This window comes from Lynx rufus, unplaced genomic scaffold, assembly GCF_022079265.1.
Source record: "Lynx rufus isolate CCGP_SWC_20201006 ecotype Redwood Valley unplaced genomic scaffold, mLynRuf1.p SCAF_11, whole genome shotgun sequence".
In the NCBI taxonomy this organism is placed as follows: domain Eukaryota; kingdom Metazoa; phylum Chordata; class Mammalia; order Carnivora; family Felidae; genus Lynx; species Lynx rufus.
In genome coordinates this window covers 41,436,494-41,460,466 of record NW_025814825.1, presented here as the reverse complement: position 1 = coordinate 41,460,466, position 23,973 = coordinate 41,436,494, and the positions used below count along the sequence as shown (strand labels likewise).

Sequence of the window (23,973 nt, the reverse complement as noted above, 5' to 3'; positions counted from 1 at the left end):
GAAGAAAATGAAGCAAATTATTAAACTTTGGTTAAATGTGCAGGATAGATTAGTTCCTACAAATCCCTTTGAAGTTTTGCAAAAAGACTATGAATATCACTAAGAGGTTGTTGGTCCACATAGTTAACTCTTAAAAAATAACCGAGGGGTGCCTGGGTGGCTCGGTTGGTTAAGCATCCTACTCTTGATTTTGGCTCAGGTGATGATCTCACAGTTTTGTGGGTTCATGCCCCACATCAGGCTCTATGCTGACCCTGCAGAGCCTGCTTGAGATTCTCTCTCTCTCTGCCCCTCCACTTCTTGTGCTCTCTCTTTCAAAATAAATAAACTTAAAAAAATTATTTAAATAAAAAAAATAATGAAGATATGAAAGGAGCTACTTTAATGCTTAGAAGCAGTTTTTACTTAGAAACCAGAACTGCTTGATGGTCAGAGGTAAAGTATAATATTATTAAGTGTGTCTTTATCAGTTGCAAGGGATCTTAGAGGACCCTGAATTCAATGCCTTATTTCATTTTCTGCTGTGTATGGCATAGGCATGGTTCAGAGTATAGCTTTGGGGGTAGACTGGCACTTAGGAACCATGTGACCACAGGCTTCAGTCTCATCTCCTGCAAAAAACTGGGTTCATAGCATCTTCCTCATGTGACTGTTGATAGGAATAAGACAATACACGGAAAGCTCTTATAATAGTGCTTGATAAATAGTGTTTAATAAATATAAGCTCTTATTATACAGGAATAATGGTGAGCATCTGAGCCAGTGTTTGACATTGAAAACTGTCATTCACAAAATAATCTCTTTCTCTCTAATTCATCTCAGATTAATTTCCCTGTTAAATTTGCCCACTCCTAAAGTTAAAGATTGGGGCTCTGAGTGCTTCACCAGTGGGTACATGGGCTCCTGTCTGAAACTGCTACCTATGTGTATGAGAATGGACAGAACACACAATTCTAGTGTTTTTACAAACCTAAGCATACGTTATGTTCTACCTATCACAGCAATAATTGCTACTCTGCACGTCACTTACATGGACATACACAAAGAGATTTATATCTTAAAAATCCTCTTTATTTTATTTTTTTATTTTTTAAGAGAGAGAGAGGGAGAGAGCAAGAGCGAGAGAGAGAGAGCATGCACACATAGGGGCACAGAGAGAGAGAGAGAGAGAGAGAGACAGACAGACAGAGAGAGAGAATCCCAAATAGGCTCCACACTCATTTACTTTCATTATAAACCCATCTTTCAGCCATAGTTGATTTTTTAAAAAGTATTCAATATCCCCCGCACCGCCCCAAAATTTTGAGAGTAAAACATCTAGCTACCTCTCTGAGCTAAGTCTATAGTTTTTTGTTTTTTTGTTTCTTGTTTTTTTATGCTCAGGATTTTAGGGGTACACATTACCACCACGTAACAGATTATATGCCCATTTCCCATTGTGGCTTTGCCTTTCTCCATACTGAGTAACTTTGGCTTTTATGTATGTATGTATGTATGTGTGTATGGTAAATCATTACACCATAAATTCCAGTTCAAACAGCTCACTTGATCTCTAGCTTGGATGTGAAAGAGGGTGACTTAATGTTTTTAAGTGATAGTTTAATTTTTCCATCAATAAAGGTAACATAGGGTGAAGAGTAAGTTACGTTTGTGTGAGGGTGGATTTTAACACTGACTTGATTTATGTTGGGTTAATGAAATAATTTTTTGTGCCTTTAATACTCCCATAAAAACTAGGTCATGTGGAAAAATTCTCAGCTTTACTCTACAGAGGAATGGTTAAAAAATAGTTAAAGAGTAAGAAGTTACAAACACGTCTAACACAATTCTGAACACAAAATGTAGGAACCATATGCTGTATTCATCTGGGTCTTCCTTCCACAGTGGCTCACAGTACACAAATGTAGCAAAATCAATAAATGTTGAGTTGATGTCATTACCTCAATTTGCAGCATTCCTACCTCAATAGCCTTCTAACCTGTGAATAAATAAATTTCTCTATAATGATCTTTAAGAGATGGTCTAAATTCCTTAGTTGTACTGAAACGTCATATCAAATATTTCTTTTATGAAGTAAACCACTGGTTGGAGTTTGGGAATCTTTTCAACACAAAGCCTTTGTTGTATTTTTTTTTTTTTTGGTAAGGGTATTTTTTTTGTAACAGGATTTGACCTGTAACTATTATTGAGAATTTTCTTAGAGGAGTTCAAAGCATTTTACAGGGATCATCTCATTTATCCCTCGAAAGTAAGGCAGAGGCATTATCTCCACTATAAACTGAGAACACTAAAAGGCCAAGATAGGTGGGGTTTTTTGTTGTTGTTTTGCTAAGATCAAAAAGTAATTCTAGGGCAGAGCCAGATTCCGGTCTGACCTTGTTACATGATGCTTCTGCAGCACCATAATGCAATGTAGTAGCTTTCCTAGGTCTCCCTTGGCTATCCTAGGTATTGAATAATTGAATGATTTCTCATTCATTCTTGCTCCCTGAAAATGGGTCTTAAGACGTAAATACAAAATGAAACAGGATTTGGGGTACAGGATATACAGGGATAGTCATCTTCCTCCCTCCCAAATCTTGGCTGCCTAGCCCAGTGCTGTGCTATAGAAAAACAATTGGGGGGGGGTGCACTTGGGTGGCTCAGTTGGTTAAGCTTCCATCTTCGGCTCAGGTCATGATTTCATAGTTTGTGGGTTCCAGCCCCCTCTGTGTGGACAACTCAGAGCCTGGAGCCTGTTTCGGATTCTGTGTCTCCCTCTGCTCTCCCCCTGCTCCTGCTCTGCCTCTCTCTCCTTCAAAAATAAATAAACATTAAAAAAAATTTTTTTTAAAAGAGGAAAGAAAAACAATTGGGGCCACAAATGCTAGTCACATGAATAATTTTAAGTTACCTAGTAGTTACATTAAAATACATTTTATTTACCCAATGTGTCCAAAATGTCATCAGTTCAACATGTAATATAAAAGTATCGAGATAATTCATTCTTGTTCTCCTAGAAGTCTTCAAAATCTGGTGTCTATTTCATACACCACACCTCAATTTGGACTAGCCACATTTTAAATGCCCAATAGCCACACGTGACTAGCGTGGGTCATGTCAGAGAGAATTTCTAGACTTTAGTTGGTTTTTCTTAGCTCTCCCTTCAGATTGGTGCCCTTGTGAGTGGAATTCACCCACAAGAGTGGGTGGTGTGGGGGAAGGACTCCTGGGTGACCTTGGCAGAATCCACTTGCACTTTTGTGGTGACTAGTAAGAAGCCCTAGCTTTGCCATTTCCTGATAACATGGCTGGGGAGTTATGGACTCAGGATCTAAAATCCCAACTCACTATCAGGACCCGGTTCCTACCCTGCAGGAGGACCAGGGCTAAGGAAAGTGCCAAGTTCCAGGGCTACGGTTTCACGGGGCAGGGGCAGTGGCAGGTGGCCTGTGGAAAGGAGGCGTCACTCAAGGAAGAGGATGGCTCCCAGGGAGGGGAGGCCACCCAAATGGATGCTTCTTGAGGGCAGAGGCTCCAAACAGGCAGATTCGTGGAAGGCGGAAGCTCTTCTTGGGGCCTTCGCTGGCCCTTGGAGGGCCTCACAGGCTAGACGAGTGGATGCGTGTGCTTCCACCCAGCGCTCCCGGCGGCCAGGCCGATGGGGGAGGGGGTCTGCTCCCTGGGCCGGCCCGCACCCCGCAGCGGCTCCACGGGCCGCGGGTGTGAGGGGCGGGTCCAGGCCTCGGCCCGCGCCGCCCCCATGTGACCCGGTCCGACATGGTGTCGCCTCCTCCCGGGGCGGCTGCGGCGGCGGCTCCGGCTCGGCTCTGCGTCGGGCCGGGCCCGCGGCCGCTCATGGGCAGCCAGGGCCACCCGGGGCTGCCCGGGAACTGCGGGCCCGGCGAGGGCGAGGGCGGGGAGGCGAGGAAACTGCAGGAAGGGAGGGTCGCGAGGGGGAAGCGAAGGAAGGGGAAGGGGAAGGGAAAAGCGGGAGCGGGGCAAGGCGGAAGAGGAAGCGGGGCGGAAGGGAATCCGGGGCCGCAGAAGGCGACGGAGGCAGCGGGGCTGGGGGCCGAGGCGGGAGCTAGCGCAGGCCCGGGGGAGGAAGGAGAGGGCTGCGGAAGCGTGGAGGAAAGGGAGAGAAGGATCGTACGCGGAGATGCGGGGAGCGCAGGGGCGGGGAAGGAGGCCAGAGGAAGAGGTGATGGCAAGAAGGAGGAATGGAGGGTCAGGCCTGGGCGGCGGGAGGACGCCAGGCCGGGGAGAGCACAGGGACGAGGGGGTCAGGCTTGGGGCTGCATCGCGGGGGCTGGGGCGGCGGGGGAGGCCATGGCGGCGGCGACCGAGGAGGAGGCGGCGGCCCGGGAGCCGGCCGGCCGCCCCGCTGCGGGGCCCGCGCTCTTGCGCCTGCCGGAGGAGCTGCTGCTGCTCATCTGCTCCTACCTGGACATGCGGGCCCTCGGCCGCCTGGCGCAGGTGTGCCGCTGGCTGCGGCGCTTCACCAGCTGCGACCTGCTCTGGCGCCGGATAGCCCGGGCCTCGCTCAACTCCGGCTTCACGCGGCTCGGCACCGACCTGTAAGCGCCCGCTCGCCCGCCCGCTCCCCGCCCCGGGCCGGCCGGCGTCCCGGGAAAGGGCGGGGCGCCGCGGCCTGGTCGGCCGGGGCTGTGTCGCACCCCGAACGCCGCCCGAGGCCCGGACCCGGCCTGTGCCCGGACCCCTCCCCAAGAGCCCCTCTCCTGTCGGAGGCCCCCATCCGAGAAGCCTCCCGTGAGCATCCCTCAGTCGGCACCCTCCCTGGGCGGCTTCTCACAATTAGCCCGTCTTAAGCACTGCCTTCAGCTAGTAATCGTGTCTTCCCTCGCAGAGGGTGACTGTCCTGGTTCCTCAGCTCCCCACGAGCCGGGCTGGCCTGAGGCTTCGCACGCCTCCTCTGGTCCAGGTGTAGGACCCATGTCCGCCATGTGGTCTGTCAGAACGTTTTTGTGGACGGAAGTTCATCCGCTCACCCTCTTCTGAAGGTTGTTGGGCTGCAGGGCTCGGATGGAATCGAATGTGGAGAAAAGGGCTCAGACCTGAAAAGGCCCCTGGTCCAAGTGTCACCCATAGTTTATGGCTTGATACAGGCAGAACACACAAAAAGGGGTGCCTGCTTATGGCAGGGGACTGGATTAGGTGTAGGTGGTATACGAAGGTTTGTTTGGTATTGCATTTTGACCTGTTTTGGGTGGGATCTGAGACCTGTGCGTGGAAAACTTTGAACCACCTGAGCTATTAAGTAGGAAGGGAAGAAAATATATAGCACTGGGTGAGTAAAAGCTTTCAGACTGCACCTAACTGCATCCAGTATGGGTTTCCAAAACGGTAATCATGAAACAGTATAACAACATTAAAGAAAGTTTTTAAAACATAAAGAGCTATAATACCACCACCTTAGACAACTACTCATGATTTAAAATGACTTTTCAGTTGCATAACCCCCCACCCATCCCTCAGTTGCTGTCTTACTGATCATGACAAAATAGGTGCATAATAAATGTTTGTGGACTCTACCAAAACGGAGATTAAAAACATTCCTCTAATATTAAACTTTCATGATGTGTCCAGCTTTTTGCTATTATAGATAATGAATAAAGCATTTTTGGGTGATAGCTTTACTGACATATGTTACATACCATACATATGTCGCTCAAGATTGGCTTCATGGATCAAAGGTTATGGTTTGTAAAATTGTACCAAGTTACAGCGGCACCAGCAAAGAAGGATTAACCAATTTCATGTGAAAATTTAAAAACTCTGCTATTTTAGTGGGCATACGATGGTGTCTCAAAGTTTTGTTGTTTTATGATTTTGCTTTTTTTTTTTTAACGACTGACCCCAATAAATATTTTCCCATGTGTTTGTTTCACCTGTGAGATTGTACCTAGTCTTTGCCCATTTATTATTGGGGTCTTGATGTTTTTCTCATAAATTTGGAATCCTGTGGGTCATAGATCCTAGGCTCTCATCTGTCATCTTTGATGCAAATATTTTCCCCAGTCCTTTTTACTTTACTATCTTCGTGTATAGAAGTTTTACACTTCAGTATATCAGAATCTTTCAGTCTTTTGTGATTTTTTTTTCTTCTTTTACCCCAAAGCTGAGAAATTTACAATTTTTCCAAAGACCAGATAAATCATTTTGATATTCTGCTGGCTTTCTTATAATTTGATTTTTAAAAATAGTTAACACTTCCATCAATATCAGTTTTGTTTAGGGGCAAGGGTGAATTCAACTTTTTTTTTCCTCCCGAAACAACTGCCTAGTTGTTACTATACTTTTTGTTAAATAATTCTCCTTCCCTTTGTTTTAGAAAGCTTATGTTGCCAATTATTAAGTGTGTGTGTGTGTGTGTGTGTGTGTGTGTGTATGTATGTATGTACATCTGAACTCCATTTTATTCCACAGATATATTTTTCCATCTCATACTGTTGTAATATTGTTGCTTTTTGGTAGAGTCTCATATCTGTTAAGGTTATATTATCCTTGTTGGATTTTTAAAAACTTGTTTGTTTGTTTATTTATTTTAAGAGAGAGAGAGAGAGAAAGAGCACTCAGGGCAGGGGCAGAGAGGGAGAGAGAATCCCTAGCAGGCTCCATGCTGTCAGCACAGAGCCTGATGTGGGGCTCAAACTCACCAACTGTGAGATCATGACCTGAGCTGAAATCAAGAGTCAGACACTTAACTGAAATAGCCACCCAGGCACCCCTCCTTGTTGGATTTTTTTTTTTTTAATATGTGTCATGTCTCCACTCCCAGCCAACTCCCCAGCAAAAAAATTCTGTGCCTCTTCAAAAGTTTCTGTGGTTTTCAATGTAAAGTTCCTATATATCTATTGTTAAATTTATTCCTAAGTATTCTTAAATGTGTTATGCTTTTTTTTTTTTTTTGTGAATGCAGTCTCTTTTCCAGTATGTTTTCCAACTGTGTGTTATTAATGATGTATAAGATTACTATAATCTCTTGTAAATTTTGAACCTGATCATTTTGCTTAACTTTTATTCTAGTATGATTTTGTCTGGTTATCCAGTTGTCAAATTGGTTATCTAGTATGATGATAATGATTCTTTGGGATTTTTTGGCATGCGGTCTTGTAGCTTTGTTTCTTATAAGAAAAATTCTTTCGGCGCACCTGGGTGGCTCAGTCAGTTAAGCGTCCGCCTTTGGCTCAGATCATGATCTCACTGTTCGTAGGTTTGGGCCCTGTGTCAGGCTCTGTGCTGACAGCCTGGAGCCTGCTTCAGATTCTGTGTCTCCCTCTCTGCCCCTCCCCTTCTCGCTCTCTCTCTCTCTCTCTCTCTCAAAAATAAATAAACATTTAAAAATATTTAAAAAAAAAGAAGAATTCTTTCAAAAAAATTATCAGTTGACCTTTAAGGGAACCCAAGCCAGCTAAGGCAAAGCTTAGCTTTCTTTCCTTAGAGAGATTAAATGAATGAATGAAAGAATTGATGTTCAGTTTTCCTTCTTTTTCAAATGGTCTAAAGAGAGATTATGAGAATGAGTGTTCATTTGTAAGCACTAACAACAAAATGAAATGAGTTTGTAGTATAAATTGCTTTGAGACTGTCAAGTAATATGGCTTTATTATTTATTAGCCATGTGTGTTTTGATTTCTTGCCTGTGTCCTGGGATGAGGTATCTCTGACATTCTAGGGAAGTTGTTTTACCACAGACTTGATAAAGAGCAGGGTCACCGCTCGTGTTTTCTGAGTTGAGGGAAGAAGTTATGCGGGTTACAGCAGGTGGAGAGAATGTTTACCAGTGTGGTCTGTTTCTGGACAGCTGCAGAGGCGTGATAAGCCACCAAGAGAGGTGGTTGTCATCCCTGGAGGGAGACAGCACACAGCCCAGTCCTCGTAGGGCATCAGGGAGCCTGGGCCCAAAGTATAAAGAGACTATGGCTGCTTGGATAGTGGCAGGACGATAGTTGATGGTTTGGGCTAATTAACTGCAGACTGGACAGTGGGATATTTTTATGAGCACAACATGAAGCTTCATTTTCTCAAACGTTACACAAACTCACCGGGCTGAGTTTTATCATCTCTAAGAACAGGAATGGCCTACCCAGTAAAATGAGGCTTAAACGTACTCATGTGTAAGCACGAGCAGTGTTCGGCACACAGTAGGCACTCGAGAAATTGTCGTAAAATGGAACTTTTTACTTGCCTGGTTTCTCCTCTCATCAGTCTGTATATAGCAAAAGTGGAGATGGTTTGAATTGGCGGTGCTGCTTACAGACAGGAGGTGGGGGGAAACACACACACACACACACACACACACACACACACAGCTTAGTTTCTGTCACCTGTCCGGAATGTTTTTGGAAGCATGACAGCACAACCTGTGGGCCTAGGGTCTGCACTCCCTGCTGGAGAGCCTCTTGATGGTCAGAAACACAAACTGCTAAGGTTTACTGACCTTCCGGCCCAGGGCAAGTCCCATTCAGTTTGCCTGTTCCTAACCTGATCATAGCTTTGTTGAGTAAGATGAACTGCTTTGGTTCCTTGTGATTTGTTAATGGTCTTATACTTGTGCTTGAAGGCATTCTGGTCACTTTAAAACCACAAACAAATAATTTGCTTCCCTTTAGGCCTCTTGCCCAAACAGTGAACATGGGTAGGGATCCTGAGCTTTTTAAAAAAAAGTGAGCACAAAGACAGTTTGAGTCAGTCATCTGGTTTAAAATCAGTTTCGTTTGAAGGTTTTATGAAGCCTGGGGGAATAGAAAGATCTTCAATATAAAAATAAAGGAAATGTTTCATATAGGAATCTTTTAAATTTTCCCTGAAGAGTAGGAGGAAAACTAACTTAGTTTAGTCTTCACGAACAAAACAGTGAAATTTAACCCTGTCAGTTTATAATGAAGGTTGAAAGCAAGAAGTAGACAGACTATATGACAGGTGGACGAGCAGAGGTACTGTCTGCAAGTTCGAATAGTGAAAATGTTAACGAGCCGAGAACAGAAAGAATAAAATATACCTGTGTATGTACATCTGTGGGGGTTTTAAAAATACTTTTGCCAATCTTAATTCCTCCCAAATTAAGTCCAGTATGTTTTCAAACTTGAATTTCATTTTAAATATCCTTTGAGCAATGCCTGGGTGCTCTCTTGCATTTGCTTGTGGTAGAATTGCCTAGAATGAACAATAGGTGTTTAGGAAGTGAGGCTCTGAGGCGTTTGCCCTGGCATGTATATTCATTCCTCAGCCAGGGTCTTGCAGGCTTGGAGCTCTTTGAGGCTGGGGAACGGGGTATCTATTTCAGTGATGATTAACGTCCAGAGTGGGGAGATGGACACAGATAAGCAGAGTGTGTTTGTTTGTTTTAAAATGATTGCACCTAAGAGCATTTTTTTGGCCCAGAAAGCATAAAGTTTCCTTTCCTAACTCTGACCTGGAGAAGGCATTGCTGCCTGGTTACATTTAAGGTCTAAACAGTGATTTTCAGAAAACAATTAGCAACTTAAAGTAGCTTAGGCTTTCTCCTTCACCTTTCTGCCTTGCCTAGGAAGGGGCGTCCCTTACTTGTTCTCTAGTTGACTGAAAAGTTTCATAGGTGGATGTATTTAACTGTAGTCGTTTTGAAAAGGCCTTATTTTTGATGGTTTTGTTGAGTCAATAAAAGTCGAGTTCAGTTTACGTGCTTTTTAAAATAAATAAAACAATACACCTGTGGAAGCAGGCCTAGTACAGTTAGCATCTCCAAATGCAAACTGGAAGAATGGAAGGTCTTTTCCTCCAAGACCTTGAGAATATAGAGCTGCTTGTATCCTTTACAGTCTTGTAAAACTGGAATAGTAGGGGATGAATTTTCTAGCATTCAAGGCAGAAACACGGAGAAACCCAAAGTCTTCACTGTTTCTAAGATGAGCAATTCCTATTGGAATGCGATCTCAGAAAATATTTCAATACACCATACTTTGAATTTTCTGTGTCTGGTACCTTCACCTTAGGTAAAGGTTGTGAGCTGCTGAAATCAAACTGACAATGAGGTTACTGAGGAAGCGTACAGGTCTTTGAAAAAAAATATTTTGGAGTGTTTGGTGTAAAATTACCTTTGTGTGACAACCTTAACTCTGGGTTGACCCTGGCATTGGATTAGTTCTGTTTACGAGTCATAACGATAGAACAGGGAGTATTTAGGCAGACTCTTCTTAAGACCAGTACATTTTGAAAATTTAAGATGAGGTCAACTGTTTGAAAAAAATGAGGACAAAGCCAAGTATTGAATTTTCAGTGAAAATTGGCATATCCTTCACTTTGATCCACAGGAACACATTTTTGCTAAGTTCCAGAATTTATCTCAGGTGCATCAACCATCAGGTGAGGTTGAGAATCCAAAGATTTGGTTGTCCTTTCTGTTCAGCAGTCTTGTTTAGATTTGAACAGGATTCAGATGGAACTCTGAAACAAGGTGGTTGTACTAATTAAGAATATGTTCATGAATCCTGAATCATGTGAACGTCTGAGCTGTATCTAAAGCGGAGGATGAGACTATCTGGAGAAAGAATTTACCTCTTGTTAGCGTTTAGCTGCCTTGTCTCAACTTTGAGTCAGTTCTTCATTATATCCAAACCATCCACATTGCCCTCCCTGGAAGTCTGGGCCACCCAATGGGCCTGCCCCTCTTTAGCCCACAATTAATTGCCAGTACATTCTTTCTTCTTCTCCTTCTTTTTTGGTATTTGACATGAGCTCAAATTGCTGAGAAAGGTGACAACTGTGAAATGAAGACAGGGCTTAGAGACACCTTAAAAAATACATGCAAAGGCCACTAAATGACAAGAGCAGACTGCCAGGCTCTTTCAAAACATCACCACGTCTGTTGACTTTCCATTCCTTGTCTGCAGCACAAAATTGGAGGTCAAAGAATCATAGGAGTTAGAGATGGAAAAGACATTTGGGGTCAGCCAGTTCATCCCTCCGCCTTCTTCTGCCCCTGATTCCAAATCATTCCTTACATTATATTTTCTCCTCCAGCTCTTGTACAGTTTTCACGGTCTTCACTCAACCCCGGCTGTCACCTTTGGGGAATGATGCTGGAGGCTCCATCCAGTTTCTCCTCGGCAGAGAGAGATATTGCCTCTGCCCCCAGTTGACATTCATGAACTTCTTTGTTGGTGGTCTCAGCTGAGAGGCCGAAGACTAACTGGAAGTCTCTCTGCTGCCTGGTGTTGGGGCTTTTCTAACAGAACCGAAGCACATTTAGTGTGTGATGATGTTGGGGTAGGGCAAAAGGGCTGGGATACAGTGTAGTCATTGCTGAATTTGTTCCTAGACTTTTGTTTTGCAAGGCTCTTGACCTGAAAGGAGGGGCGTGTGTGTGTGTGTGTACAAGGCATGTGGTACTGGGGAGGTGAACAGAGACAAGGAAATTACACCGAATTGGAATTTGGTAAAAATCCAAACTTGGAAATTGGTAGGTTAAGCAAACAAATAAAGGATACTAGTCCTGTGAAGTAGAGAATTATTTCAAGAAAATGCCTGTTAGGGAAGAAACAGAGTGGTGGCTGACTGTAGAAGTTTCAGCTTATAGTCAAGTTGAGGGGATCAGATGGGTGGAGGCAAGTATTTTTGACTAGGGGACACTGTGGCGTTTGGGGTCTCGGCTTTAAGAAAGTAGAGAAAGAGAGGTCTTATGTTCACTGGCTGCATGGTTTGGCAGGGGGAATGGTCATTTTTAGAGGCAGCTTAGGAAGGTTACCCCCAGCTCCCCATCTTGTTCTAGCAGCTGTTGGGAGCAGTCCGAAGGGGGTATTATATTTCTTCTGGTAACTCTGCCAAGAATGAGAGGAAATCCACAATCTGTGGGCTTTTTGGGGGGAATGGGGATGGGGTGGCAGGTGATGGGACAGGGAAATTAAATTGTTTTATAGTAAATATGTTGAGATACTTTTCCTGGAAAGCTTTTTCACGAAAAAGAATGGTATTTCCCCCTGTTCGCTAGCTCGTAACGGGTTCTTTCCCTGCAGAGAAAGGGAAATAGTCCTCTTCCAGTACATCTTTTTCTTTCTTTCCTGTAGCTCCAGCTTTGACCTCCCATGTTGCTTTGAATTATTTTTTTTCAGGAAGTCCATAATTGAAAAGGTGGGTCGAGAGTCAGATACGGGTGCTGTGTGTGCATTAAGAGGGGCCTCTGTCTAGAAGTGAGTTACTAAAGAAGAACCTCTCATTTATCCATTATCTTGGCTGTAGTTTGACTTTATCATAATGGCCTAGAAACTAGAGATGTAAAAACTTGCTGGGTGGCGTCTGGTTCATGTTCTTTCCATCCCTTCATCCAGGCTGGAAGGGCACCAGGGATTTTCAAGCCTGGCTACTTGGGCTGGGAACCTGTTTTAGTGATTAATATGGAACACAGTTGCAAGATTAAAAACAATAAAAAACAACCCCGAGAAGCAGAGCAGTGTAATTATTCCTTACATTTCAGATGGAGAGCCCAGGGAAAAGTCATTCTCAAGGTATGAGAACAAAGTCCACTTGTGAAGCTGCTAGTGCCTAATTCATGACTCACTGAGAGGACGGCCTGTTCACAAAAAATAGTGGCATCTTTCTTGCTGTTGTTTTTTCTCAGAAACTGCTAGGTCAGCCTTTCTGAAAGTTGTGCTGCGGGATTCTTGAAGAACTGATTCTGTGATGAAATGAGTGCAGGAAATGCTGTGCTCCACATCCCTTCTCTTAGGGGTTCACAGTGCCCACTGGTAGATTAAAGGCACTGAGAAGTCCTGTGATAGAGAGACCTGTTTAATTTTGTTTCGGTCAGTGTTGTCTAAAGCGTCTTGATCATAAAATTTTCCTACCTGCTTAATATCTCTTAACATCTTGGAGAGCATATGTGGTCAAATACAGAACTTGACCAATAGTAGGAGGAAATGAATGTGAGTGTGAACACATTCCTAAATCCTCTGCTCAGGGTTATGAATTAGTGTTATGCCTAGTGCTTCTGAAACTTCTTTGGACAGCTTTGACATGTGGTACCACATTAAGGTAATTTATCTGCTCAAGTTCCTTCCTTCAAGCCTCTCTAGCATAAGAATTTGGGGGCTCTGGTTGCATTCCTGAAGGTGTGGTATATTATACATTTTACGAAGGGCCTTTGGAGCTAGAAGGTAGCATGTCCAGGCTCCTGAAAAGCTACGGGTATTGTTGAGAGTGTGACTTACCAAAGGGAGAATTGTACTTTTGAGAACTAACGTAAGCAATGCCTAAGCAGTATCTATCAGAATACCAATCACGCTAGGCCCAGGGTTCTCCCCTTTTGTGTCCAAGACATTTGTATGCTGTGAGAATTTTTGGTAGTACGTTAAAGGATTAAAACGTAATTTTTTTCATAAAACAAGTTTTAGAAAGTTGAAAAACCTGTGCATTTACTTATTTACCATCTGGTGTGTTACTGTTTGAGTGAACTGTTTACTGCCCTGACCTTGTTCTCTTATATCCTTTGAGGTGAAGTTCATATACGTTCCTCCAAACACACAGTCTTCATCTTATTTGCAGCAGATGGGGTCATGGGCCACATTGTGGCTCAGTGGTTGGTCTGACAGCAATCTTCATGAAAGTGTGGATCTTTCGTTGAATGAAAGTGAATTGTATAAATTAAAGTTTGATAGCACAGTTATTCAGGGTTGCTGGTATACCACTGCTCTGCAGTGTGCTGGTTGGGATGTACCTTTAGAAGTGCTAAGAGGTTAAGACTTGGTCTTGTAGAATTTATGACCGTATTGGCCAAACAAGACATACAGCTGAAAAAAGTTAACAGTGCCTCAGTTTAGGGTATTGGGGGTTCAGTCTGGGGGTTCACACGAGGGGGAGAGGACAGTTTCCAGGACTCAGGGAAGTAGAGGTGTAAGCTGGTGCCCAGAAGAAGGAGGCAAGCGTTTGGCAGGGACAAGGTAGGCTGGTGCCGGCAGTATAGGAGAAGGTGTGGGTGTAGGAACGAAGGTAGAAGAGATGGACTTGGCTGGAGTTCACTTGCATGGTGTGGGACAGTGGGAGGTGAGGTTGAATGAGTAAGGTGAGTTGACATTTGGAGGCCTTTCAAGGGACTGGTGGGGTCTGCTCTTTGCTTTCCTCGTGCATGGTCCCGTCCTCATTGTAGGGAACAATTTCACTCCACCCTGGGTGTCGGGGCTGTTCCCCTGTTTCCTGGCCAGAAGGGTAACCGATTTAATATGGTATAATGATTTTTCTTTGATTTTTTAAAAATCTTAATGATAGACCTCTGTTTTTGAGGCCATTGGAGGATTTAGTCTAATGCAAGTATAAATGAAGAGCTAGAAGTTTCTTGTCTTGGGCTGTTTAAATTCTTGTACACTGCCAGATGTACTACCACCCTTGCCCCCAGTGTTAGCGTGCTATCCTGGGTGTTACCATTTTAAAGGGACCCCTCAGGAGTCTTGGCAGTGGATTAACTGCCCCCTCCCCAGCTGTGATCTGTTGGCAAGACTGTAACAAGTGATGTTTGTACAACCAAAGATGATATACTGTGGCTTAAGAAGAATAAAGTGGACTATGTTTTTAGAAAGAAAGAAAAGAGAAAGAAAGAAGGAAAGAAAGAAAGAGAAAGAAAGACAGACAGACTTGTATATTAAAGCCAAATTCTTAGTATTGGTAGAAGAACTTGTAGGTATAGGCAATACAGCAGGCAAAAAATCTTCCTGGAAAGCAAAATCAAATAAATCAAGAGACAGTGTTAAAAGTGCAAGCCCCGAGCATCATTTTGCACAGCCCTGTCTCCCCTCCTGAGCCCAGTGCACCCCGAGATGGCCTTGCTCTACATTTGTGGACAGGTCCCCTTCTCTCCCCAATTCCCAAATCAGCAGGTAGTTGTGCTTACGGAAGCCGTGCCAGTCATGAGGGCCGCAGCATCCGTGGCGTCTCAAAGGGAACCAAACTGCAGGATGGGGCAGGGAGGGAAACTGAGTTGTGATCCAGGAGTTTATCTGATATCCCCACACTTCCCCCTCCCTCACCCCAAGGCATTTTTATTCAGACTAGGTTTATTTATTTGCTTTGAGTTTGGGGTGTGAAGGAGGAGAGGTGAGATGAAAGTGGACTCCAGATAACTGCCTAGATTAATTTCTGTCCCTCTGGACTCAACTTGTTGCCAAGATTTTAAGGGTCCTGATAGCTTACCATGGGTGCGTGTTGTGTTGTTTTTGTTTAAAATAGGTCATGCGCCCAGGAATGCAGTCAAACTATAATGGTGCCTGCCGGAAAGCTGAGAGGGAGGGGGCACAAGTGGGAAATGAGCCTGAGGCAAGAGAAGGAGGGCTGGGAAAATGGAAGTTCCACCAGGCCCACAGCCCGGTTAGAGATTCCCCTGAGTGTTAACAGCCCCGTGAGAGGTTTATTTACAGGGCACTAATCGTTTTGGGGGGAGCACCCCCACTTTACACTAGCAAGTGTGTTGGAGAAACTGCCAACCAGAGAGCATTTCAAAGAGGGGAACAAGGGTCCTTCTAGAATTGCAAGGGGCACCTGCTCTTGTCTTCTCAGGCACATCTGCTGCCTAGTTCCACCGACCCCTTTGACTGGACTGTGACAGGTCCCACAGGGAGGGAGGGGTACCTGTTTTCAGAGGAAGATTTTTTTTATTCCTTCTGATTTCTCAGGTGCTAATAAGAATATACATATGATCCTGCCACCAGCTAGGGAAACTAACCATCAAAGATGATTGAATGGACAAAAGGGTTGAAAAAGCTGAGTTGTTAAGCGGCTTTCAACAAAGTGGTACTATTTCTCAAGTCAAAGCCAAAAGGAGTGGCTTAAAAAAGTCAAAATTTGATTTGAAGGGCCAGAGCCAAGTACTGTGATTATGGCTTTCGTTGTGGGAGAGGACATCTGCACCTGCCGTTTGGCAGCAGCTTCTAAAGTTCAACTTTGAAAGTTTCTTGCTGCTGTGATCAGGCCCCCAGGGCAGTGCTTTGACCCTTAGTAAAGTGTCACTAAATGGTAGTTAAGTGACTAGAGAGAGAAGTGTTGTCCTTAACCCAGTTCAGGAAATATATTGATTCTTTCCTCCTTGCCTCCTTCCTGCTATGATCCAGAATATTCAATTTTTGGTTTCACTTCCACGTATTAAATTAGACCTAACTCAAGAGGAGAGGTTAACTACAAAGGATGTCTTCTTTTATATCTGGGAGGGATTTGCAGATAAGATTTGACAGGGAATCTAATCTTTCTCGTTAAGAGTTAAGTTCTTTTGGTCCATCCTATTAACTGTCTTTTACTTTCCTTAGTTCTTCATCCACCTGGTGGTGTGGGTTTCTCTCTAGCAATGTGAAACCAGGGACTGAATTCACCCAATGGACAAATTCAGTAATACATTTTAGCTTTAACGTGTGTATACCCAAACCCTAATCATTCAGCCTGAAAGAGGACTAATGTTTGATATTAGAACAATTTCTAATAGTTGTAATTAAATTATTTAGAAGAAAAATAAATGATTATTGAATTAGCTTCAGGGAAGACACCATTAATCGATATTAACTACTACATATACTTATATTTAAAGAATTGACCAACTGTACTTTGTTTTAGTTGTCATTTTAAAACCACAATTGTAAAAAAAATAAATAAAACAACAATTGTAAGAAATACTATCCTCATTTCTTGGGGGAAGATATTGACCATTAGAGAAGTTAGGTAACCAGAATTTTATAATTAGTAACAGGCAGAACTGGGATTTGGATCTTAGTTTCCTAAGTGTGCCTTTTGAGCTTTTCCCACAACTTCATTTAGTTAGAGGTAACTACTCTTTAGTTAAAGGTAAATTGAGAGACCTAACTATCAACAATTATGTGAGAGACAGATACAGAAATATATTATGTGATATATATATATATATATATATATATATATATATATCTCCAAAGTACCATCTATTTACCTCTTCTGACATGTTGTTTATAGAGACATAATTTTCTGTAGTGTCTCTTCACCTCTACCTTTATAAATTTGACTTAGCTTTAAAATTACCATTGCTTGCTATAGTCATTTCCAAAATGTTTTGCAGTCCCCACATTTGTCATTTCTAGTGGCAATATATTCCATTGCATTAGTATACTGGTCTCCCCCACAGACAAACATTTGGGCTATTTCCAGGTTTTAGCTCAAATATATAGCCACAACTATAAATATCTTTGTAAAAATATATTTTTCTTTTGAGTTATTTCTTTGTGATTTAGTGCTCAAAGTGGGAATGCTGGGTCAGAAGCTGTCATTTAACAATTTTTCTCGACAGAATTCCTTTCTGAAAGACTGTACCAGTGTGCTACTAGTAATATATAACCAAACCCAAACCTTTCTGTCAAACCAAAGCCAGTTTCTGTTTTTTCCACGTAATAATAAATGTGCAGTGGCACTTTAATAATTAGTTTAATATGCATATATGTGTTAATGTTGTGGGATGTTTCCCCAGTGTTTCGTCACATGGACACCATGTGATTGTTCTTACCTGCTGTTGGGTATGGATGACAGGGTATTAGAGACAGGATGTAATTCCAGTAAATCTCTATCTGCCCCTTAAAAGTTTTAGAGGTACAACTTGTACCTATAGTATTAATTGTTAATATTCCCATTCTCTGTTGTTTTCATTTTAAACTCTTTAACCTTCTGCTCAGCATGTATGTATGTATGTATGTATTTATTTTTTAACATTTATTCATTTTTGAGAGACAGACAGAGCATGAGTGGGGGAGGGGCAGAGAGAGAACGGGGGGGAGACAGAATCCGAAGCAGGCTCCGGGTTCTGAACTGTTGGCACAGAGCCTGACGCCGGGCTTGAACTCACGAACTGCCAGATCATGACCTGAGCTGAAGTCGGATGCTTAACTAACTGAGCCACCCAGGCACCCCAGTGTTTATTTTTTTAAGTTTATTTATTTATTTTGAGAGAAGGAGGGAGGGAGGGAGAGAGAGAGAGAGAGAGAGAGAGAGAGAGAAAAGAGAGAGAGAAAGAGAATGTGCGCGAGGGAGGGGCAGAGAGAGGGAGAGAGAGAATCCCAAGCAGGCCTGGGTGGCCCAGTTAGTTAAGCTTCCAAGTTCGCTCAGGTCATGATGTCACAGTTCGTGGGTTCAAGCCCCTCATCGTGAGGCTCTGAGCTGACATCTGAGAGCCTGGAGCCTGCTTTGGATTCCCTCTCTCTCTCTCTCTCTCTCTCTCTCTCTCTCTCTGCCCCTCCTCTGTTCACTCTCTGTCTCTCTCTCAAAAAATAATAAGTAAATAATAAAATAAGCAAATACAAATAAAATTTAAACACTTTAAAATCTTCCAGTTAAAAAACTTTTATTATTTTTTATTAAATTTTTTTTAATGTTTATTCTTGAGAGAGAGAGAGAGAGAGAGAGTGCGTGAGCAAGGGAGGGGCAGAGAGAGAGAGAGACACACACAGAATCCGAAGCAGGCTTCAGACTCTGAGCTGTCAGCACAGAGCCTGATGTGGGGCTGGAACCCATGAATGGTGAGATCATGACCTGAGCCAAAGTTGGAAGTTTAACCAACTGAAACACCCAGGAGCCCTGAAAAGCTATTTTAAATTCACTTTCATTTTTCAAGGATTTATTATATTATTTATGAGATGTAAGAATCTAAATCAGTTTTTTTAATCTATTGATTTCCAGTTTTATCACCAGCATTATTATTTTAATGGATATTTTCTTATTCACCAAAATATTACATTGTAGAAAAATTGGAAAATATGTAAAAACGCAAAGAAAATAAAACACCCAAAGTTGGCTACCCACAGTTAACTATTTTAGAGTATATACTTTCCATGTTCTTTCTAGGCATGTATATTCCTCCTCCTTCTTTCTCATAAGGTTGGGAACATGGTATACAAACCCAATAGCACTGATGAAGTAGAGATTTCTTTCCTTACTTTAAAACTTTACTTTGGTTGTTATATATTGATTTATATCAGTTTGGGTCATTTCTGGCTTTCTGTATTTAAATTGCAGTATCAGCCAGTTTGCTTATTGCTTATTTCCAATGTCGTCTTTTTTTTTCTCCCCGACGTCTTCTAATTGGATAGAATACAGGAAGTACAATTGCTTTATCAACAAATGCTTATTGATACTTACTATGCATAAAGCATTAGGTAAATGAAAACAGTTCCTGGCACATCATAAACACCACATTAAATGTTTGTTAAATAAATTATCTTTGGAATTAGGATCCAGAGAGACTGAAACATTCTAAATCATTTTTTAAGTAGTGTTCAATAGGATTAACTAAACTGTATTTACTATGTTGAAAGATTTTCCATAGCAAGGTCTGAAATAAAAATATCGGGGCACCTGGGTGGCTCAGTAGTTTGGGCGTCTGACTCTTGGTTTGGGCTCAGGTCATGGTCTCACAGTTCCTCTGTTCGATCCCCATGTTGGGCTCTACGCTGGCAGCATGGAGCCTGCTTGGGGTTCTCACACCTAAATAGAGATATAAGGACATTTATAACAGCAGTATTTATAATAGCTAAAGTCTGGAAGCCCTTTAAGTGTGAATCAGTAAAGGACTGGTCAAATGATGATTGAGTTACACAATAGAATTCTATGCAGCTGTTAAAGAGAATGAGATGGATCTTTTTTTTTTTTTTCAACGTTTATTTATTTTTGGGACAGAGAGAGACAGAGCATGAACGGGGGAGGGGCAGAGAGAGAGGGAGACACAGAATCGGAAACAGGCTCCAGGCTCTGAGCCATCAGCCCAGAGCCCGACGCGGGGCTCGAACTCACGGACCGCGAGATCGTGACCTGGCTGAAGTCGGACGCCCAACCGACTGCGCCACCCAGGCGCCCCAAGATGGATCTTAATGTATTGATATGGAATGCTTCCTGAGATATATTGTTAAGAAAGCAATGAGTAAAATAGTGTACTATTTTTTTAAATTAAAAACTGGGTATATGTATAAATACATACCGATATAAATGCATCTACAGTAACTATCAGTCTATTGGCATTTTTTTTTACCCTGTGGATGTATCATTTTGTTAATCAAAAACAATTAGTTTATACAAATGAACAAATGAGATGAGATCAGGAGGTAGATAGAGTATCATTTATCCAGAAACGGATTAGGTATCTTCTCTTTCTGCCTACCAAAATTATCCTTTTTAATCTGTATTTGTCATAATCTTGTAAGCAGGACTTCACGGCTGCCTTTTGGTAAAGGGTAGTCAGTGTGAAGGCATAGCAGAGACGGAAGGAAATGCATGTTTCTCTCTTCTTTTCTCCATAGACCTGGTAGTTACCACTCCGTGTCCCAAGCAGTGTACCTTGTACTGTCCAGTGGAGCAGGCCAAGGAAACACAGGGGAGCTGTGGGGGCCTAAAATGAAATTTTCTTTTAAAAAAATGCTTGTTTGTTTAGAGAGTGAGGGAGGGGCAGAAAGAGAGAGAGAGAGAGTCCCAAACAGGCTGCATGCTGCCAGTGCAAAGCCCCACATAGGGCTTGATCCCACGAACCATGAGATCATGACCTGAACTGAAATCAAGAGTCAGACACTTAAGCGACTGAGCTACCCAGGCGCCCCCTAAAATGAAATTTTCAAATTCTTGCCCACAATTTCAGAATTCTGTCCCAAAGTGTACTTTCAGAGTGGCTTTGAGCTCTTCTCCCTACCCCCTACCACTCCAACCCAGTCACAGATGACACCATTCCTACGCTAGTGTGCTCTCGTATTCCTTACTGCTCTATTTTCCTCACCCAGAAAGTACTACTGACACCCCCAACATTTTCTTAAATGAAAAATTTAAAATAGCAAAGTTGAATGAATTATTCCACAGACACTTATATGCCCACGACCTAGATTCTACAATGAACATTTTAGCTTATTTGTGTTATGCATTTCAAAGTGAGTTGCAGATATCAGTACATTCCACCTGTAAACACTACAGTATGCATGCATACAATTGACTGGTATATATATTAGTTTATGGGTTTATATACAGGGGCTCCTGGTGGCTCAGTCAGTTAAGCGTTTGACTTCGGGTCAGGTCATGGTCTCATGTTTCGTAAGTTCAAGTTCCACATCGGGCTCCATGCTGACAGAGCAGAGCGTGACGGTGCGGAGCCTGCTTGGATTCTCTCTTTTCCTCTCTCTCTGCCACTCCCCTGTTCACGTGCTCTCTTTCTCTCTCTCTCAAAATAAATAAACTTAATATTATATACAGCAAAATGCTCAAACTTTAATCTTAAGTGTATCACTTGGGGCATTTTTTTTTCCATTTGATGCATTTTTCGACAAATGCATATACACGTGTGTAACCCAAATCCCTTTAAGATTTAGATACAGAATGTTGCTCCAGAAAGTTTCTACATGTTTCTTCCCAGTCAGTCGCCTTCCCAGTGGTCGGGTTCCCAGTGGCAATCACTATTCTGATTCTTCCACCATAGATTAGTTATCCTTCTCAATAATGCTTCACAATATCCTTCACATAATAATAATCCTTCTCAATATCCTTCACATAAATGGAATCATACAACATGAACTCTTTTGTGTAAGGTTGCTTTCATTCAGCTTTTGAGATTCACCCACATTACTGTGTATATCAATAGTACTTTCCTTTTTATTGCTGAGTAGCATTCCATTGTATGAATATACATCATGGGGTGTTTGGCCATTCTTCTGATGGCTGCCTGGGCTGTTTTCAACTTTGGGCTCTTACTACTAAAGTTCCTGTGAACATTCTTGTGCAAGTCTTTTTGTGGGTGTATGCTTTCTCCTGGGTATTTGCTAGGTCATAGAGTAGGTATATGTTTGGATTTATAATAAACTGTCAGACATTTTTCCATGATGGCTCTACCATTTTGCTTTGCCACCAAGATTGTAGGAGAGTTCCTTACTGGCCTTCAAAAAATATATATGCATATATATATATTTATGTGTGTGTGTGTATAATTATATATACATATATAAATGCATATACAATATATACATATACATATGTATACAGTTATACATATGTATTTATAATTTCTTAGTATTTTCTGGATATAAACCCTTTGTCAGATATATATTTTGTGAACACTTTCCCCCAAAATGTGGTGTGTATATTCATTGTGATAAGCAAAAATTTTAAATTTTGATAAAGTCTCATTCATTAGAGTTTTCTTGTATGCTATTGCTTTCTGTGTCTTAAGAGACTTTTTCCCAGGCCCCAAGTTGCAGAAATATCTTGATATATTTTCCTCTATCAGCTTTATAGTTTTAGATTTCATGTTTAAATCTATTTTGAATTAATTTTTCTGTATGGTGTGAGGTAGGAGTCAGAGTTTACTTTTTTCCTTATGGATAGCCAGTAGTTCCAGCACTGTTATCCTTTCTCCATTAGATCGCTTTGGCATCACTATAGACACTGTAAAGGACAGGCTTTTCACCTTGGCTTTCTTGGTTATCCCAGTGTGGAGAGAGAAAAGTTAATCCTTTCTCATGTCCTAACCCTGTCACTTATATCTAGATGTATTCCAGATACTCCCAAGTTCTACCTCATAAGCCTATGGAATTTTCTCTGGTTGGCAATGAGTTGTAGTGACTGGATTATCTGTTCTGTCTGCACACAGGATGGCCAATGTCCCAGTGAAGGAACGGGTGAAGGTGTCTCAGAACTGGCGGTTGGGGCGCTGCCGAGAGGGGATTCTGCTGAAGTGGAGATGCAGGTAAGTAGCCTCTTGATTCTTTTTTTTTTTTAATTTAATGTTTATTCATGTTTAAAAGAGAGAGCGTGAGTGGGGGAAGGGCGGGGGGGGCGGGGACAGAGGATCCAAAGTGGGCTCTGCGCTGACAGCAGAGAGCCTGATGCAGGGCTCGAACTCATGACCTGTGAGATCATGACCTGAGCCAAAGTCGGATGCTCAACCGAATGAGCCACCCAGGTACTCCTTGACTCTTTCAAAGCTACCTGGGACAGAAAAGCATGCTGGGAAGTAAAATGTCTGGTCTTAGCTAGAGTGTAAATGTGCCTGTCTTGGGTGGTGTGGCACTGGTGATCCTTTAAACATCACAAAGCAGGCATCAGAGGGACAATTTTTTTCACATTGGTAAAAATTGCCATCAAATGTGCTTTATTTAAACAAATTCCACACGTTTATGATTATAAAAATAACAAATGTTTATTGTAGAGATTTGAAAAAATAGAAAAGTTTAAAGAAGAAAATAAAACTTACATATAATGCAACCACTCAGAGGTAACCCCTATTAACTTACCTCATCAAAAGAGTTAAATGAAGCCAGTATTTCAACCCATCTTGTTTTATAATTATTTTTCTTTAAATCTACTCTACAGAGTTATGCTTCACTCCTGGTGTCTGTTAGCCTTCTCCCCTACTTTATTAAGAAGGCAAAATAGGATCTAAAGGCTTGGCTGTAGATGTTACGGGAGATAGAACTCAGAACTGCTAGGAAATTTAGACAGTGGCTTTGGACTGCTAATGCCACAAATCTTATGCTTCATTGATGCTACATTATTTCATAGTTATCATCTGACTCCCTGCCAAGCAAGTGCTCCTCGATGATTGGTCGGAATGGTTAAGGAGCATCGTGGTTCCTCATTCCAGGTTGACCTGTGCTTGTGCTGAGAGATACTGACGGGCTTCTTCATCTGATGACCCCTTCTCTCTTGCTTGTTTCCAGTTCCTGCTGTTTTCATGGCTGGTGGTGGCTGTGAATTATGCGGGGGTACTGGTCATGGTGGTGACTGTAGAGAAACTACTAGGGAGAAAGATAGATTTTTATGATGAAAAACTGTACTCTCTGCTTCCCGCTTTTGCCTTTTAATATCAGAAAGTAGAGTTTATTTCTCTATCAAGGTTTTGTCCCTGATGTCTTTTTTGGGGCTGGTTTCAAAGCAGTTTGGCAAATAAACACACAAAGCCGTTACCAGGCTGCCCCGGGATTCTCCACCGTTCACCTGGCATGAACCTGGTTTCTTGTCCTCGGCAAATGGCTGTTT

At 42.4% G+C, this 23,973-nt stretch overlaps 1 protein-coding gene across 1 annotated transcript in view; it reads left to right on the top strand.

Moving 5' to 3' along the window:
* Positions 1-3,642: 3,642 nt before the first annotated feature.
* The window catches only part of FBXW4 (F-box and WD repeat domain containing 4), an 80,454-nt gene continuing 60,123 nt past the window's right edge, over positions 3,643-23,973 (top strand). The window contains exons 1-2 of the mRNA XM_047073333.1: positions 3,643-4,559; positions 22,586-22,681. Coding sequence (XP_046929289.1) covers positions 3,760-4,559; positions 22,586-22,681 — 896 coding nt within the window. The 5' untranslated portion in view covers positions 3,643-3,759. The remainder of the gene's footprint in view (positions 4,560-22,585; positions 22,682-23,973) is intronic.